The 19,390-nt window shown below is 32.9% G+C and overlaps 2 protein-coding genes across 11 annotated transcripts in view; one reads left to right on the forward strand and one right to left on the reverse strand.

Moving 5' to 3' along the window:
- Positions 1 to 11,803, reverse strand: part of GCS2alpha (glucosidase 2 subunit alpha) — a 220,187-nt gene extending 208,384 nt beyond the window's left edge. For all 10 annotated transcript variants that reach the window (XR_013884766.1, XR_013884765.1, XR_013884764.1 and 7 more), the window contains exon 1: positions 11,777 to 11,803. The gene's annotated coding sequence lies outside the window, so the exon portion shown is untranslated. The remainder of the gene's footprint in view (positions 1 to 11,776) is intronic.
- Positions 10,138 to 12,505, forward strand: LOC145334191 (uncharacterized). The gene is made up of 6 exons (XM_080179563.1): positions 10,138 to 10,278; positions 10,579 to 10,641; positions 10,984 to 11,054; positions 11,401 to 11,478; positions 11,575 to 11,632; positions 11,977 to 12,505. The coding sequence occupies exons 1-6, from the start codon at positions 10,259 to 10,261 to the stop codon at positions 12,110 to 12,112; spliced, it is 426 nt and encodes a 141-aa protein (XP_080035689.1). The 5' UTR covers positions 10,138 to 10,258; the 3' UTR covers positions 12,113 to 12,505.
- The last annotated feature ends 6,885 nt before the right edge of the window (positions 12,506 to 19,390 follow it).

Here is a 19,390-nt window from a genome sequence, read left to right on the forward strand (position 1 = left end):
ACATGCAGGTTTAGTTAATCATTTAGAATATTCTCATTAGTAAGGGGAAGATTTCTTGATTAAAACAGGGGCTAAGTGAATTAAAATTCACTAGCGGCTTTGCCCCTAGCCTCTAGGGGCTTTGCCCCAAGAGGTGATAAAAAAAATTAATATTTATTGTTTTTAGTGAGAGAATGTTGCTATTCTTTCATTCAAAATAAATGCTGGAATAAAAAATAATAAAGGGCAGCCTGCAGAGCAAAATAAAAAATAAGGGGGGAATTTTTTTGTTTTTTTTGGGGGGGGGTTAGGGATGTCTCACCCCCCAAGAAAATAGCTTAAAACCACCACAGGACCAATAGGTATATACCCTCAAGAGTAGAATCCGATCGGTTCAGTGGTTACCGAGATCTTAAGCTTCAGACGGACGGACGGACAGACAGACAGACAGACATCGTACTACTTTGTATTATTGATAGGTCGGTCGGACAAAACTAATTTAAGAGTAGATGTTCAATTAGGAATCACAAACAATACTCAGACGTCAATTTGTAAGAGCAAAAAAATGAATTTGTTAATAAAATTTAGTTCTCAATTAAGATAGCTTTATTGTTTTATTGCTATATGCTTATGAAGTGTGCTTAGATAGATAGATTGTAAGAAAGAGAGAGAGAGAGAGAGAGAGAGAGAAAGATAAGGAGAGAGAGGAAGAGAGAAGGAGAGGGAGAAAGATGGATATATTCACATAGAGAGGACATAATACAGGGTAAGGGGTCAAATTTTGGTATGCAATACTTCCCATATCTACCCCCATACATCTTGTGGAGGGGGGGATAAACAATGTCCCCCTCCCCATGCCGTCGAACTAGTATTTTTTGCAATTCCATATATTATTACCAAAATATCTAAAATTAAAAAATTAATCAAAAAGAATTTAATTTTAAAACAATTATTTTCAAAGATATGGTACCTATTGAAATTTATAACTCATGAAGTAAATGACACTTTTTATATTAGTATTAGGTTGTGTGTATGTGTGTTTTGTGTATGTCCCAAAGGATCTCATAAAAGGCTGGACCGAATATTATATCTTTCAGTAAGTAGTCAAAGGAATGTTTTAGGCTTGTTTTAGCTTTACCCCCTTGAAAAATAATATTAAAAAATGTGGAGGCGAACCTTCCAACAACTAAAAATCTCGGTCTCCAAGAGGCTAGGGGCAAAGCCACTAGTTGATTTGAAAAAGAACTATTTAGCTTGAATGTATGGATGTGAAAGGGCAACTTGATATAGAGAATGTGAAATTGGTTTAGATAACCAACACCAAGCTAAAAGGGATTATCCATCTCAAGAAAAACTTCGAAATTAATCAACGACGGTTCCGTCAAAATTAGCGAAACTTTCCAATCATTCTTGGACTTAAAATAAAAATAATAGCCGAAAACTATCCTAGAACTTATGTAAAGTATTCCTAATACGGAGATACTAATCGGTTCAGTGGCTAGATAGACTGACAAACAATTGAACTTGCTCTAAATGGTCGCTAAATGAATGTACATTCCCAATGATGATACAAAAATTAACCCATCTCTAGTTTGTAATTAGTGGTTGAAACGTTTGGACACTCAACTTGATGAACCGACCTATCAAAAATCAATCAGTTGTTGAGCCAACGCATAATAAAACTTTATTATAAAACTTTGGGGACTATTGTAATAAAGAGCCCAATAACCCCTGCCTCCCTCCCTGTAGCTAGCCACACATATGGAGACAAGGTATGCCATACAACTATATGGAACCACCATGGAAAATATTCGCAAATTTTATTAAACCAAACATATTTGTTTTTGGTAAATGAGTTTCTCATTATTATACTAGTAGATGTGCCCCAAGCTTCTAGTGGCTCTGTATTAGAATGGCAGTAGGGAAATTCATAGTCTAAAACCATCATAAAATGAATTTGCCTGAAATCATCCTAATACTAAAGTGTAATTTTCCAGAAATGGAGAATTTATTTAGTGGTTCTCAAGATCTTAACGGATGAACAAATACAAACCCTACTTCTTTATATAATAGGAAGAAATATAGATAATATTTTGTTGAAGCTTTAAATTCTTTGTCCTAACTCTCCATAAATTTTACACAGTGTAGGGCGAAGAAAAATATTTAAAGAATTGTTCCATCAGAATTTAAGGAGAGAGAAAGAGGGAGGAGGGGGAGTTTGGAATAAAATCTTGGAATGGTTTTGTTTGCAGGGGGGCCTAATCATGTTACAAGTTGACACAATTTTATGGGGGAGGGGTGTCCAGAGGGGGGGGGGCACGTGTGGGCCCAAAGGCATAACTCATAGGCCTACAAATATTTTTAATTAACTCAAACATCTTATTTAATTCAATTTAAAGTTGAGACTTTAAGAAGTTTTTTTTGTTTTATTTTTGCAACAGATCTCTTAAATGGCATGGAAGGCTAAAATGTGCCTTTTCATAGCATTACATAGTTACTTTGATACTAAATTTCTACATTATATGGGGCATATTTTCTTCTACTATAGGATGTCGCTATTATGTCAGTCAAATAAATTATGAATATAGTTTTCCTTACCCTTAAAAACTTAATTTTATCAAATTTATACATATGTTTGATAATTTTAAGTGCCTTGCTGTCCCTTTAGGTTAAATATGTGTCTATCTAAGTGATATCAGAGAAAGAGAGATAGATATGCACTATTCTAGAGTGGATCACACATTTAACCCCCCGCCCCCCCCCCCCCTCTTTATATAAATTGTAAGGAAAAAGTTAAAGTTTAAAGGCCCTGTGGTTTTAGAATTCCATCCGTGGGCTAGAAAAAGTTATTTAAAAAAATTTGAAGAGGAGAGGAAGGGAGTTGTATGATAAAAGGTATTTGGTTAGGCTTGATTAAAGATGGGTTAGTTTACGTGGAATTATAGCCTATGAGGAGTTAAGATTCTGTTCAGTGGCTAGAAGAATGATATTAAAAAAAATCAATATATTAGGAAAGGGTAAACAAATCTAGCTGTTCGGCACCTTTTAAGTTAGGTTATGTAAGGGTTAGGGTAGTCCTACAGGGTTTAGAAATACATAAAAGAGGGGGGGGGGGGGGTTACATGACCTCCAATAAGCTATAAGAAGATAATACTAAGAGATGCTATAGGAATAGAGCCTAGATGGGAGATGGGGAAGTCATAAGGAGGTACAGTATTTAACCATCCTCCCCCGCTGTTGGAATGACCTATAGATGGAAGGAACCCTCCTCCGCACCCTCACCCCCCAAATGGACCCCCCACTGGGGGGAGTATGTTGGAGTGACCTATGCTGTCAGTGAATGAGACCAATACGAAGATAGATTGTGCCACATTTGCTCAGGGTTACAAGGATAGGACAATACACAAAACAAAATTATCAACTTTGGTGGTAGGTATCCTTATACTAAAGTAACAGGATGTCTGTGTGTCTGTGTGTCTGTCTGTGTGTACCGAAGGATCTCGCTAACCGCTAAACCGATCGGGTTCTCCTTAACAGGGTAGATTCTCATATGTCCTGGGAAGGTTTTTAACTATTTTGGGGGAGGGTACTACCACCCGCCCAAGAAAAATTGAAATTTTAAAAAAATTATGGGAGACTTCAACGTCAAATAAAGAGGTATCGTACGTAAAAAAAATATCGTAGAAACTTTAACAAACAAAAACATTTAAAGTGCCACTAGAGGCCTCTAGGGGCGTAGCCGCTAGTATTAAATAGAGAAAGAACGAATTGTTGATTAATTTTATTATCATTGTCTTATCCCCTTCTGGATTACGCCACATATTATTTTGCAGGGATATGGCATATGGAGAATGTTGCAGCCAGGACGAAACAAATAAGGACAAATATTTCCATAAGCAGGACAGCAATAAGAAGATAAAATTTTAGGTAAGAAAATTACACCTATATATATAAAGAATTTTTTCACTATAATAAATGTTTAATGAGGGCCTCCTCCCTCAAGAAAGAAATCTCCCATGTAAAAAATGCCTTATATGAAAATAAACGATAATAAAAAACGATAAACAAACTTACCCCCCTTGAATCATTGGTGAAATTGGCCCGAGAATTTAGGCTATTTTTAAAAGCGAAGCTTTTTTTTCATTAAAAGGGTTCTTTGATTTAACTAAAAACTTAATAAATTTCCTGAAACAAGAATGATAAAATCTATAAAATCGAGTCTCACAAATTAAACAGCCATATGAACGAACTCTTGCCAGCTACAAGTTTCAATTTATCAGAGAACATGATAATCTGGTGTAAGATCTAAGAAAATTCATTTTAATTTAAGGATCTATTTTAAAATCGACGTACTTACTTTCTATACTTGTAGATATGCTAATTGTTATTATCGTCCTAATAATCATTTTTAAAAGCGAAGCTTTTCTATAATTAGGGTCGGTCCGTCCGTCCGTCACGGATAGCTTTTTTCGTTAATTTAGACATGTTAGAATTGTCCTATCGATTTCAAATTTTGCATGGTGATTCCTTTAGTAGTTAGGTACGATTTAGAAAGCGTAGCAACTCTATAATCATTACCAAAATGTCAACAAATTTGTATGTATACTTATTATCCAATTGGTCTGATTTTTGGTATACTGATTCTTGGGACAACAAAGTACAATATTATAAGCGAAGCAACTCTATAATCAAGTTTAATAAACATTTTGTTTTTTTAACTTTTATAATAACAATTTTTATGTTATATAATCATCTGATTGATCTGATTTTTGGAGTAATGACTCCTATTATAATAAGGTACAATATTATAAGCGAAGCATCTCTACTTTATAACCAATTCCTAAAAATGTCAGTATGTCATTAAACAGTATTCTGTATTTAAGAAGTTTAGCAACAAATTTACGTATAATTTTGTCAAAACTTATATATTTATAATTTGTATATTCTGTTCTGACACTCTACTAGAGCTAATGTTCCTTTGTCATACCGTTTCAGAGCTTTGCTTTTATGAATGTTGTCATCCTTGTTAAATCAACTATACTGGCATTTCCTCTAGCCTTATGGGGATTCGCCTTTACTGGTGATTTTAAGGTTCGCCCCGACATTTTAAGATATTTTTGGGTGGGTGGTAGCTCAGATCTAGCCTAAAACATTCCTGGTACCATTTCCTGAAAGATATAAGGGTAGCTCCAGCCGTTTATTATGATATTTTGGGACATACACAGTACACACATACACACACAACCAAATACTAATATAAAAAGTGTCATTTATCTCAAAAGATGCCATATCTTTGAAAATTAATGTTTAAAAATTGAAAAATTGGACACAGTAATAGTGTCTGACTGATTATGACGTAACAAAAAAAAATTAGCCAATGAGAGGCCGTTATTGACCAATGGTAAAATTTATAGTGGCCTCTCATTGGCTAATTTTTTTTGTTACTTCATAATCAGTCAGACACTATTACTGTGCTCGAAAAATTTAATTTTGTTAATTATTTTCTAATTTAAGTTATTTCAAATTAGATAGAATTGCAAAAATACTAGTTCCACAGGTGGGGGGGGGGGGTTGGTAAGGGGAATTTTTTGTTCATTCCCCCCTCCCCAAGTTATAGGGGGGAGGTATAAGAAGTATCGCATACCAAAATTTGACCCCTTACCCTATATTATGTCCTCTCTATGTGAATATATCCATCTCTCTCTCTCTCTCTCTCTCTCTCTCTCTCTCTCTCTCTCTCTCTCTCTCTTATTCTTTCTTTCTATCTATCTATCTAGGCACATTTCATAAGCAAATCAATAAAGCTATCTTAATAGAGAACTATAATTTAATGCAAGAATTTATCTTTTAACTTCGCTCTTGTAAATAGACATCGGGGTTATTGGTAGTGATTCCCAATTGTAAATCTACTCTAAAACTTGTACTGGCCTTTCGTCTATAGAAATTTGATTTAAAATCTTCCCTGATCAATTAGCAGAACATTGACTTTATAATAATTTAACTAGATACTGAGCAGGTTTTAGGCTATTTTCTTTGGATTCAATAACTAAGAACTATAACTCTCTATATAAAGAACTGGATTTAACTAGTATCTCTATATCTAGTAACTCTATTTTTTTTACATATCACAAACTGGCCTATAGATGTCTTGTGTATGTGTGAGTGTTTATGTTTGTGTGTTTGTGTGTGTGTGTATGTGTTTGTGTGTGATTTTGTGTGACTTGAGTATCATGTCTCATTCTGTTAATGTCACTCACAAAGGCGACGGAAAAATTCAAACCACGATAAATATACCTACTTAAATTTTATCAGGAATCTTTATGGATACGACAATTGACGGTAAATTGATATACAATGATGATTAACCTTTTTCTGATAGAAAATCAAAATTCAATAGAAATACTTAAATTTTTTTTAACCGACTCTTAAGATATCGGTGTTCTGGGTACCAATGAAATCCCTTCATCCCTTAGAAGCGTTCTCCTCTTAGAAATATTTTTTAAAGAAGGCATCTTAACTTTTTTGCTTTTTATTTAGTATATCTAGCCGGTGCTTTTAGTACGTAGTAGATGTAAAATTTTCCATAGAATTCAGATATGCAATCGGTTTTTTTTTGTAGACCTCTTATTTTTGAAGTAATTTAAGTTTTAAAAAAAAATAATTAAGTCAGTTTTAAGGTACTAAAACGCAACAAAATAAAAGAAGAAGAAAATTGCCAGTATGAACAAAAATAGTAAGATCTTTAATTTGACACCTTACTTTTTAAGTTCTGTTGAGTAATTATTGAAATAATCTATTTTTTTAACCTCGGTTTAATAAAAACTTTAAACTTAAATATTTTCTCACACAGACATAAAAAAATGGGTTCATATATACCTTTAGAATCAGAAAAATATTACGAATCCATTCTGAGCAAAATTGAAAAAAAGTAAAAACTTAAAAAATAAAAATGGCTTAAAATATTATATTTTTACAGGCAAAACACTTAATTGTAACTATTAAACTAGCCAATCAAAAATCTCAAAAAATGACAAATCAAGAAGCTTCAACTCAAAACTTAATCAATAGAATTGACAAAAAAAAAGGATAATGTTCATACAATATATACAATAGATACTACAATAAAAATAGTGATACTTACATAACATGTAAAGAATGAAAAATTATGAACAAATATGCTTCAATCTGTTTATAAACTTCAAAACAATGCAGTTAATAATGCATTATTGTTTCTTGTGTTTAAAAATATCTGTTACAGTGTATGTACATTTGTTTAGGTTTTGTTCAAGTCAACCCTTTAAAGCCAAAAATTATGATTCTTAAAATAAACTTATATTTTTTATTATAATTTTATAAAACTTTTTCAATTTTGCTCAGAATGGATTCGTAATATTTTCTCATTCTAAAGTCATATATAAACACATATTTTTTATGCCTGTGAGAGAAAATATTTAGGTTTAAAGTTTTGATTAAAACAAGGTTAAAAAAAAAGATTTTTTCAATAATTACTCAACAGAATTTAAAAAGTAAGGTGTCAAATTAAAGATCTTACTTTTTTGTTTAAACTGGCAATTTTCTTCTTTTATTTTGTTGTGTTTTAGTACCTTAAAACCGACTTAATTATTTTTAAAAAAAACTTAAATTACTTCAAAAATAAGAGGTCTACAAAAAAAAACAATTGCATATATGAATTCTATGGAAAATTTTACATCTACTACGTACTAAAAGCACCGGCTAGCTATTCTAAATAAAAAACAAAAAAGTTAAGACGCCTCCTTTTGAAAATTTTCAAACTCCACCCCTCGACAGAGTAACTATTTTAGGTTAGGTTAGGTTTTAGGCTAGGAAGCCAAGCACTGTGGCTAGGCAGGCAAGGAGCCGAGCGCTGCGGCTAGGCAGGTAAGGGTGCCGAGCGCCGCAGCCAGAGTTCATCGTTCTGTCGAGGGGGGAAAAAATATTTCTAATAGGATATTACCCAATTAGAAACTCTGATGTACAAACACAAATCAATTTAATTAATTTAACTTAGGGAAGGGTTTTTTTTCTCCGCTGGGGTAAAGTTTACACAATCCCCTTGAACTTCCTTGATGATAATCTTTTGTAATTTTGACACATTTCCAACTAGCAATAAAAGCATGGTTGTACATTTGCGTTTGACCTTTTTATCCAGTCCATCACTCAAATGTCGCCTGCATTTTTGCCAGAGCACACTTTTTAGAATCGCAGATTTTTTTTACATTTGTTGTGTATCCATACGTAGGTCCATACGGCGTATCTTTTGGCTCTGGTAAATTTAGGCAAATTACAGGCTGTTAGAGGAATTTTATAGGACTAATGCTTAGATTAATGATAAGGGCAAATCGTTACGTTACAGACGTTACGGACTTAAGGACAGCTTTGAGCATGGAAAAGCTTTGTTTTTAATAATTGTTAAAAATACGATTTAGAAAAATTAAGTTAATGAACATCTTGGATAAATTTTGTTTATTTGCTAACTAAATATCATGGAGATAAAAAAAAAGATACTTGGTCAATATTTTCAATAATAGCAAGGAAAAGCACGTCCAATAGTAGCAAAGCTGATTAAAATCATAGGCAAAATATACGTTAAACCATGTAAGGTTTACCTGGTATAGTTGCCTAAGAGTTCCATTACTGACAGACGTAATGTTAATGTTAATGTCGTATGGGTGAGTTGCACCTGGACTGAATAGTCAACTTGTCAACTCAAGGCCAGACTCTTGGTCCTTCACCTCATACCCGTGGTACAGTACATTACAGACAACCAACCCTTTGATTGCACGATCTTTGTCTGGAGATCCTAACTGTGCATGGTAATGAGTTGCGCCTGTTTGGGGCCAAGGCATTCCCCCTACTCTACTTTTTGATGTCCTGTGCCGAACAAAGCAGGTAGGTACCATTATTAACGTCTTTGGTATGACGCGGATTCGAGTTGCATCCTTCCCATCAATTTCCTTGGCACTTTAATTAGGACTTGTGGGTAATTTACACTTCAACCTTATGGGTGGATAGTTAAGGTTTCGTGATTTTTTGGTCACGGTATCATTGCGACAATTAATGCAACCAAAGCATGAACATGACGCTGTATCAGCAATGACTGAAGTCACGTCGAATCCTAGGGACTTTTCAATGCAACCTAGGATCCAAGCATGACTCCTAATCGTTGAACTAACAAACGCCACTAATACACTAGTGAGCTACTACACAATGCTAGTCCACAAGGACTTTTCAATCAACCTATGACCTTACAGCGTTTTTCGATCACTAGTGCACCATGCCAAGGACCACCCATGCATACCTGATTTAGGGCTAAGGCTTCCCCCCTACTCTTACTCCAAATCTCTAACGCCTGAAAGAGCAGCAGTAGGTACTAATTTTACATCTTTAGTATTGATGCGGTCTGGGGACTCGAACCCGACACCTCCCCAACAGATAAGCGGACGTTAAACCACTAAGCCATATCTGCGGGTTTTACTGACAGACGTATGGACACTTTCTAAAAAAAGAAAAGATTCGCTTTAAAAAATCCTCCTTTGTAAAAGATAAAGGTAAAAATGTTTTCTCTTACACAGTAAACACAATATAATGTAAATCACGTTGCCTTATAGAAAACTATAAGTTGTGTTTGCGTTTAAAAGTAAAACATGGCTGCTTATTTATTCTCTCATTCGTTGTCTTTAATTAAATTTTGATTGGTTAGTTGAAACTAGCATTGTTCAAACTTTATAACAAATAATCGACAGAAGGGTTTCTGTGTTTATTATCAATAGAGTCCATACTCTCATCTATTAAAATCTTTGAGTAAAAATAGAAACAAATATTTCTAAAAGCGAAGCTTTTCTACAACTGGGGTCGGTCCGTACGTCCGTAACGTTTAGCTCTTTTCGTTAATTTAGGCATGTTAGAATTGTCCTGTCGATTTCAAACTTTGTATGGTGTTTCCTGTAGTAGAGCTCCACTTTTATGGATGTTGTCATCTTTGTTATCTTGTTATTATTACAGACAATTAGCAGCGTTCACAGGTAATGTACCAGAGGGGTGTAAGCCTTAATAGGTAAAAAAGGCGGGTTTTTCTTGTTTAAAATGGATTTAGTTAACCCTAAACTACACGCCCTTGCATACATATAAAAACATAAGTGCCAACAATTAATAAATTAGTTTTGTTTATTTTGACACGTGAAATAAGAGATAATAAAAGTCATAAATTCAAGTATTTGATTACATTGAAGTCAGTAAATAAAAGAATCATTTCCCAACGATGAAAGCCTTCGTTTTGAGGTTACATTTCTAAATTATTTTCACTTAATTACACTGTAAAAAACTAAAGTTGAATAAAAACTTATCATTATAAAGGAATATATATTGGTAAAAATTGTTCTAATTTTTGAAATTCTTTTAATTTCATTTTTTAATATAAAGTTATTTAAAACTTATATAAGTTCATCATGTAAACTTTAAAAATAATTTACATATATAATGGAATGTTCTAGTTTATTTATAAAAGAAAAAGAAATATAAGATCTTATAATGATATATAGATTTTCATAATATGTTTTTTTCATTTTCAAAATATTTTAGCTGTATGCTTCTGTTCTTGGCTTGCAAGGCCAATGGAAGAAGACTTATAGAAATTAACACAAAGTAAGATTTAACTAATATTTCATATTCATAATCTTTAACAAAAAATTATTGTTGGAAAAGTTTAGGTGAAGATTTACGTTAAAAAATTGCCATGTGCATATTTCTGACTTTACTCTTTTTGTATGTAGAGGTTATTTACATCTACATACTTTATGTCAGATTATGTTAGGTTTAGCCCTGCAGAGTTTGGGTACCACAGACATAGGCCTTACAGGGTTATGGGCCCTGTGAGGGGCTAGGCATAGGACAAAATCTGCTAATAGCCCCTTATTTTCAATTTAGGTATAGGGGGGTTAGTGCTTCATAGGCACTTTAAGGAAAAGAACCTTTTAATTTGTTTAGAACTTCCATCAGTGCTGGTGCAGGTATGGACCCACCTGGATGGATTTCTATTAATGTGCAATCAGTAACAGGTCAATTAGATTTCTGTGGACCTAGGTCAAACTCCACTCTTGCGTTTGTCCAATCTAAGGTTATGTGTTTGTCCACTCTGACGTTTGTGACTCCTGCATTTGTCCTGAAATCATTTCTTTTTGTTATTTTTGTGGTGTTAAATAAAGTTTTGAGTTTTGTTTTAGAATCAAAACATCATAGTCTTAACATAAATGTATTACTTACAATTACAATGAACTTAAGAAGTATTGAAGATGATAGAAATACAATCAAATAAATCTTTTAATGACACAGAGATTTTAAGGAAAAAGACAATTGGTGATAATGTACACTCCAATTACTTTAAGTCAGTTTACTGTATTTCAGGAGAAAATTGTTTTACTGCTTTACTTGATGACCCAGCTCTAGATGATTTCAATGTAGGAGAATTTGATAGATTTTCAGGTGAAATAATAATTCTTATCAGACAGATTTTAAATAACTTTTTATACCAATTTTGTTGACTAATGAGCATATACTCTACTTTTTGTCTTTTTTCAGGATCACAAATAAGAGAATGTGATGGGCATGCTTTTACAAATGCAATTGACAACATCTTGTAAGTATTTTTGATTAAATTAATTCATTGCATTTGTTAATCTTTTAAAGTTAGAGTATGTTTTCAACCTATTTAAAAGAAAATAAACTATTCTATGAAATGAAGATATATTTTAATTTTAGCAATCATTTTCAATTCATTTTGTCTCTTGTAGAAGTGAATCAAGCAATATTGGCTTGGTCATTTGTTAGATTTAATTGAACAATCTTATAAGAAAAAAATGTTTCATTGTTATATACTGCGATTATGCAAAATAGGACTGCATCAAAAGTTTCAAATTTAGGATCGATTTTTATTTCAATCAGCATTCATTTTAAATGTTTTGTATGTTTTTCATTGCCTAGTGTACAACATCATGATACAGATGCCTGGATGTTTGACTTTGTCCGGCTGGTATTTGATGACAATACCTACGTAAACTGTGTCAAAGATGGTACTATTGTTGATAATGAAGTTGGTGTACTTGTACCATGTTATTAATCGTTATATAATAGTAAGATCATTTGTATGTATAGTTTAAGATCTCACTAATGTCATAACCATATGGTTCTCCTTAACAGAGAAGCTTTTTATAGGTCTAAGGAAGGTCTATAACTACTTTTTGAATGGAGTGTACAACCATTCCAAGAGAAATCACCCCTACCCAATTTTATTTACTTTTTCTTTTTGAACTCATGTCAAGTTCCCATAACCACATCTTAGTAAACTTTATCTCATATTCAAAATTTCCTATAGGCAATATATTTTGATTTAAATATAACAAAATATTAAAATTTAAACTTACTTTTCCTAAATTGTGATTTGATAAAATTACTGTAAATATCGAATACTTACTTTAACTAAAACAAAAAAGATTACATATTTCAATAAAAATGTTTTTTTTTACAGTGTTATATTGTATGATATTATAAATTAAAGCTTTTCTTTATTTAGGGTCTGTACACTCCTTTTTACGTGCATCAGTCAATCGTTCATTGAATTTTATTTTAGAATCGTGCTTTCAAATTAAAACTTTGCATTATAATTCCTGTGACAGTTAGGTACAATTTAGAAAATATTGCAACTCTATGATAAGTCCCGAGAATGATGATTTTTAACTTTTTGTCCGCGTTGTTTTCATAATAATATCATTATCTCCACTTATTTTTTGGAATATTGATTCCTAGCACGAAAAGGTACAATGTTGTAACCTAAACAAGAAAGAGGATTTACCCCCCCCCCCTTTCTAAAAATTTGTTGAGTGGGGTTACACTACAAATGCAAATTATATAGAAGCTGGGCTTATGACAAGGCGTAAAAATGATTAGAATTCATAATTCGCACAAAGTCAGGGGAAAGGGACATTAAACCTGAAAAATATAGAAACCGTGTCATAACAAAAGCGTTAAATATTAAACCTTCTGAGACTTATTAGCTGCAAGTTAGAATTAAAGCTTAAATAGTAAGTGGAATGCTTTGGCCAAAAAAAGGACTTTGAGATAAAGGTCATGTTGGTTGTCTGCAATTGTTAGAGCCTGGAAAACTTCTGCAAACGATAACTCTACAAATTATTACCATCCATCAATTCAGGTTTAATTAATTTTTTTCCAAACCGATTATTATCAGCTGGATTAGAACCGGTTATACTGAAAAATCATGTATAACATCGTATTACAGACAATTTTCCACGAGTATTAAAATAAATCATAAGATTAACAAAACTGGTTTTCAAGATTGCCGTGAAAAGCTGTTTATCATACGATTCGAGAAATAACTATTGTATGTTTTTAATTTGTAATTGATTTTATATCTTACGTAAAAGTTGTCAATGAATAAAAAATACAATTGTTGAAAATATTTAATGGGAATAAAATTTTTTTTTTTTTTCAGAAAATAAATCACTACCAGAGTGCCCCTGTGGGGTTTATATTTTACTACGTGTACAAACTTCATAAAAACATTGGGAAATAGTAACAAATCTTAAAAAACATACAGTGCGACTCTTTAAAAAGTTTTTCTTTTTATTTAGACAACCTGTAGGAGTATCATAAAAGCATTAGAATGGTTAATTATTGCATTGTATTATAGACATATTTTTGCAGATATTTTTATTTTAATATTCGTGGAAATTGTCTCCAATATATATAAGTTTTCAGTATGACTGAAAACCGGATCTAATCCAGCGGATAATTATTGGTACCGAAGCCATACTGGAAATATTAATAAAAAATACGTATTTTCTTTCTATTTAAAGAATCCTAATTTATATATATATATATAAGCTTTATTTATAAAAAAAAACAAATAGTATGCTTTAGCAAAATGCATATTCAAATTTATTAATTACAGACGCGACGGGTGTAAAAATGGACAAACAAACAGACAGATTTTAATTAAATATAGCCTCGCTACAAAAAAATTCAAATATTATGTCTGAGTAAAAAGTATATTGAACAATCTTATTTATAGACAGTACAAATAGACAAATGAACAGACAGAACATATTAGTATATAAAAGATTCGCTACAAAAATTCAAATATTATGTCTGAGCAAAAAGTATATTGAACAATCTTGTTCGAACCACAGGAAATAATCATGAACACTTTAGATCAGGGTAGCCAAAATTTAGTTGGATTTTGTTAAAGTTTTGGGGATGGAACATTAGACTAGTTGCGTGCACAGGATTTTGCCAGGGTAGTGTTAAACTTGAAGTGGTACAACAAGAGAAAGTTTTATCCTCAAATTAGAAAATTCAAGGGATTGGAGTTGTTTTTTACCCCTTCACAACGCCCATGCACAAATCACCGCCCTCTCCCCAAAGACTATAAGTAAAAGTCTGCTTAGATTATATGACGTCATTTTCACCTCTGTTCCTGCATTTAGTCGACATTAACCATAAACCAGTGGAAATTACACCGACATAACATGTTAGCACATTCAAGGGATTTTTAAACTCTAGGGAAGTTTTCATAAAAATCAATTTTTAACGTTAGAATGTTTTTTTAACCTATGATAATAGAAGAATCTCCATTATTAAAAACATCAACAATACTTACTAAAAAGATATATTAGAATTTTGTAGTGCTTCAGGCAACCGCTTAAATCCTTTTTACACGCCTTGGCAACCCTATCTAGAAAAATATCTTGTCCCAGGTTGGCATCCCTATCCAGACACACATCTTGTCCCAGGTCAAAGATGGAACATGTCACATATGTGTATGTGGCGCGATTTAGAGATCTAGGGATAGGTTAATCCTAGATTAATTCTATTCTCCATAAAATTCGATGAGTTAAGAACCAAAAGATTAATAATTTAACCACTAATATTTTGGTCACTAGCAGATCCGCCTTAAGCATTAGAGGTTCTTGAATCGAAGGGAAAGCGATGAAATAAGAGCATAATACCAGCACCAAAAGACATAATGAAATAACATAAAACCATACCAAATATGTGAAGTTGACCTAAATTGAAGAACTCAGTCGGTTTAGTATTTATTGGAATCTTAATCTTCAGACAACTTTGAATTTACAAACCTAACTACAAAATAGTCAAAAAGTGTTCTGTTTCTCTTTTATGTACACTTTATGTTACAATTTGTTCAAGCGTGCATTTTTGATAATTTCCCTTTTTTAAAAATATAAAATTTTAAACAATGTCTGTATGTCCTTCTGTTACCATCCTCTCCCAATTAAGATCCAACTATTGTCCTAAACTCCAAAGCTACCTCCATTCCATCAACGCTTCTCTTACCCCCAACTGCCCATCCTGTCCTGTTAATCCTACCCCAGAAACAGTCCAGCACCTCTTTTCATGCCCAAATAATCCTACAAATCTTACTCCTATGGACCTCTGGCAAAATCCCACCCATGTAGCTGCCTTCCTCTCCTCCCATCCAAGTTTCACCAGCCTTCCTCCCCTCCAACGCCCCCCTCCAGAGCCCCCACCATAAGCCCACGCCCCCCCCCTCACCCCACTGATGACTACCCGGACCGGAAACTGACTATGAGCAGCCAAAACAACAACATGTCCTTCTGTTCGCCTGTCTTTCTTCCCGTTGGACGGATAAAGTTGACCGATTAGTTATGCTTTTTAAGAATTATTGAGCATAACATAAAAAATCTTAGAAAGATGAACAGACGGACTTTTGTTGGAAATTCGTTATCATAAAGTAGCTTCGCTAATAATCATAAATTAAAACTGAACATGGATGATGTTCGGACAAAGTAAGTTAAAGAGCAGATGTTCTATGGCCATTAAAACCATAGATATTTAAAGTAAGATAGAAAATCACGAAACCTTTATACAACTGTATTTTGTAGTATATTCATAAAAAGGACTCGTACCAACTATGTAGCATGACTGACAAACCAACTGACCAAGTATATTATATGCTACATGCTCATTGTTGCAAGAAATCTTTACTTCAAAATTTACACTTCTCCCATACTGTTCCTAACAGACGAACAGACGAACAATTTTAATTATAGAGTAGCTTGTTACTAAAAAATCTAACCATATTTTTACTAAAATAGCGACTGCACTCCTAGCAACTAGGAGCTATGTATTTGAAGGAGTAAGGAAAGTAGGAAAATGCCTAGAACCAAATTTAGATATAAGTATTAAATAGCCTAGAACCTACCAGGAACCTGTAAGAAGATTCCATAAAGTGGAGAACTCAATCGAAATCTGAAGCACCAGACAAAAAATCTACTATATATTTGATAAAAAACCTATTTTGCTTGAGCTAAAAAGTAATGGTTATAATAACATCATTATAAAACACAAGCCCTAACATGTTCAGACAGATCTTATCTATTCATTTAATCTTAAACATCCAAAAAAGTACATTATTACATACATTGCATTGTACATCATCATTAAAAGCAGCTCAAGTATTGAATAGTTATTGCCTGCTTAACTTCAAAACCGATTTATGTCAGCTGGATTAGAATCGGTTTTTAGCCTTACAGAAAAATCATGTATCGTATTATATACACTTTTTGTATGAGTAATGAAATGCCGTAGGTACCCCCCAAATATATTTTTCATTTTACCCCTCCCATTTAAAATTTACCCCTACCTTGGGGGTACCGTAGCCACCAAAATAATAAATCCCTAACAAAAAAAAATTTTGGCGCTCTTCGCGCGCATTTTTACCACTAAATATTATTACATTATCAAATTAACCCCCCTGAAAATTTTACCCCGGGGGTAAATTTTGGGGGGGTAAACAAAATTTACCCCTGCCAACAGATTTCACGGGGGGTAATTACCCCCCCAAGCAAATTTTACCCCGGGATGAAATTTTTGGGGGGGGGGGGTAAAAAAATAGAAAATAACTTGTTTCCAATTTATTTCAAATAAACGTTGGAAGGGTGTGATTCAGTGCTAGCTAGTACTTTGAGGGAAAGTACCTTTTCATTGTTGATTTTTGTGGATGTAGTCATCCTTGTTACCGTTTAAAATGAGTAATGAGTTCCGTGCTTAGGATTGATTTGTTAATCAGTTTTATCTACGTAGATCTATTCCATTTTACAGGATACAGGGGATAGGTTAAGGGAACATAATTCCAGGATTAATATTGAGCTTAGCCATACTGAAAAATCATTTATAGCATCGTATTACGGACAATTTTCCACGAATATAAAAATAATAATCATAGAATTATTACGATTTTTGTTACCCTTGTCTTTCAAAACTGGTTTTGATTTTACATAACCACAGAAAGCTGTCTATAATACGATGCCATAAATAAGAATGTTTTTGTCCCTATTCATTTAATTGTGAATTTAGCAATTGTTTATTTATTTTTTACGAGTGTCTTCGCCCCTAGCGCATAGGGGGTTCGAACAAAGGAGAAAAGGGTAAGTTGCATGTCTCTCTTAGGGCCATAAAAAAGCTTTACTGAAAAGATGTGCCACATCTGTCGAAAAATTAACGAGATCTTTAGGTTCTAACACAAAAACAGACAAACATAAATATGTTACTTTTTATATTTTATTGACCCCTCTCTGTATTCCTAGCTCAAACCTGGAATGATCATAGGTACTTATCTTCACTTTAGATCTTGATTAAATCCTCTTTAAAGGGAAGCTCTGTGCCTATCAATATTCTAAAGGTTTTTTTGGTTTTCAGTGGCGTGCACAGGGTTTTAATTTTAAGAGGTTATAAGGTTCCTTCCGCACGCTAATGTGTCTGATAAAATCTAAAAAACGGTTAGACTCAGTAATGGTAATGTATTTCCTTGGTAGATGTGTATTTCTTAAGATAAGAAAATTCTGTTCTTTTAAGAAGTTTAGAATGCCCCCGCTGACAAATTTATTTTATGATTTTTAAAAGCGAAGCTTTTCTATAATTAGGGTCGGTCCGTCCGTACGTCCTTCCGAGACAGATAACTTTTATTCATTAATTTAGGCATGTTAGAATTGTCCTATCGATTTCAAACTTTGCATGGTGATTCCTGTAGTAGTTAGGTACGATTTAGAAAGCGTATCAACTCTGTAATCATTACCAGAATGTCCGTACGTCTATTTTTAACATGTTGATTTTTCAACTTTTTTAACAACAAATTTTTATGTGATCTAATTGTCCGTTTGATCTGATTGTTTGTATATTGATTCCTGGGACAACAAAGAACAATATTATAAGAGAAGCAACTCTATAATCAAGTCCTAAAAATGTAAGTATGTCCATAAACATTATCCTGTATCAAGCAGTTTTTCAACAAATTTACTTACAATTTTGCTTCGACTCTTATACTTTTATATTCTGATTATTTAGTTCAGACACTATTCAAGTGTTAATGTCCGTTTGTCCTACCGTTTCAGTGCTTCGCTTTTATGGATGTTGTCATCCTTGTTAATTCTAATATTCGTGAAAAATTATCTGTAGTACGATGCTTTACATAATTTTTTAGTACATCTGAGGACCGGTTCTAATCCATCGGATATTAATCGGTTTCGAAGTCATATTGGAAAATTTGAATTGTTCTACAATTGATTTATATGTTATAAATTTACAACCATAGCAACCCTAAGTGATAATATTACAAAATTTAAAAACTACAGCTTTTCTAAATCAAAGAATAATTAAAAATAAAGAGTATACCTTTAAAAATCACTAAACAAAGTTTTTTGCTTGAAAAACATTATCATTAGAAAAAGGATGATTAATACGTACACATGCAGGGTAGCTTTTTAAAAGCAAACCTATAATAGAACAAAATTGATTATAAGAAAAATAACACGAAACCTATACGTAATTTCAGATATCGTTGGGTGTCAACTCATAGTAAAATTGACTACCTTTACATCTGCCCCCCCCCCAAATTATTTCAGATTTATTTCGCTTGTTGGTTATACCTTATTCCTGGGAGCAACGTTAGTTAAGATCTCGAAACCACCTATACCAATTTTCACAGTCAAAAAATTGGCACGTTGTTTTTAAAATAGGCGAAAATTGTCTTCTATTGTCCTGTCCTATTCTTTTTTCAATTTTGTGATGACTTAAGCCCAGAGCCTATTCATTATAATTTTACTCACGTGGCACAGCCTATAATTATGTTTGTACGTGTGTACGGCATTGTTTAGATGCGAGCAATAAAAGCATTTACATACACACTTTCTGCTTAATGAATGTGTACGTGCTCAACTTTTGTTTATTTCAATGGGACTTAACATATTATTTTAAAGGGAATATGCATTTTTGTTTAGGGGGATTTAAATTTGGCTTGTTATGTGCAACTTACATCTCCCACCCCCCTCTTTGATAGTAAGTC

This window comes from Acartia tonsa, chromosome 12 (assembly GCF_053477335.1).
Source record: "Acartia tonsa isolate MP-2025a chromosome 12, ASM5347733v1, whole genome shotgun sequence".
Lineage (NCBI taxonomy): Eukaryota > Metazoa > Arthropoda > Copepoda > Calanoida > Acartiidae > Acartia > Acartia tonsa.

Excerpts from the sequence above, each read along its gene's own strand:
- LOC145334191 (XM_080179563.1), top strand. The coding sequence starts at position 10,259 with ATGAAAGCCTTCGTTTTGAG. Across the intron at positions 10,279-10,578 it reads ATGAAAGCCTTCGTTTTGAG|CTGTATGCTTCTGTTCTTGG; the intron begins GTTACATTTCTA and ends AAAATATTTTAG. Across the intron at positions 11,055-11,400 it reads TAATGTGCAATCAGTAACAG|GAGAAAATTGTTTTACTGCT; the intron begins GTCAATTAGATT and ends ACTGTATTTCAG.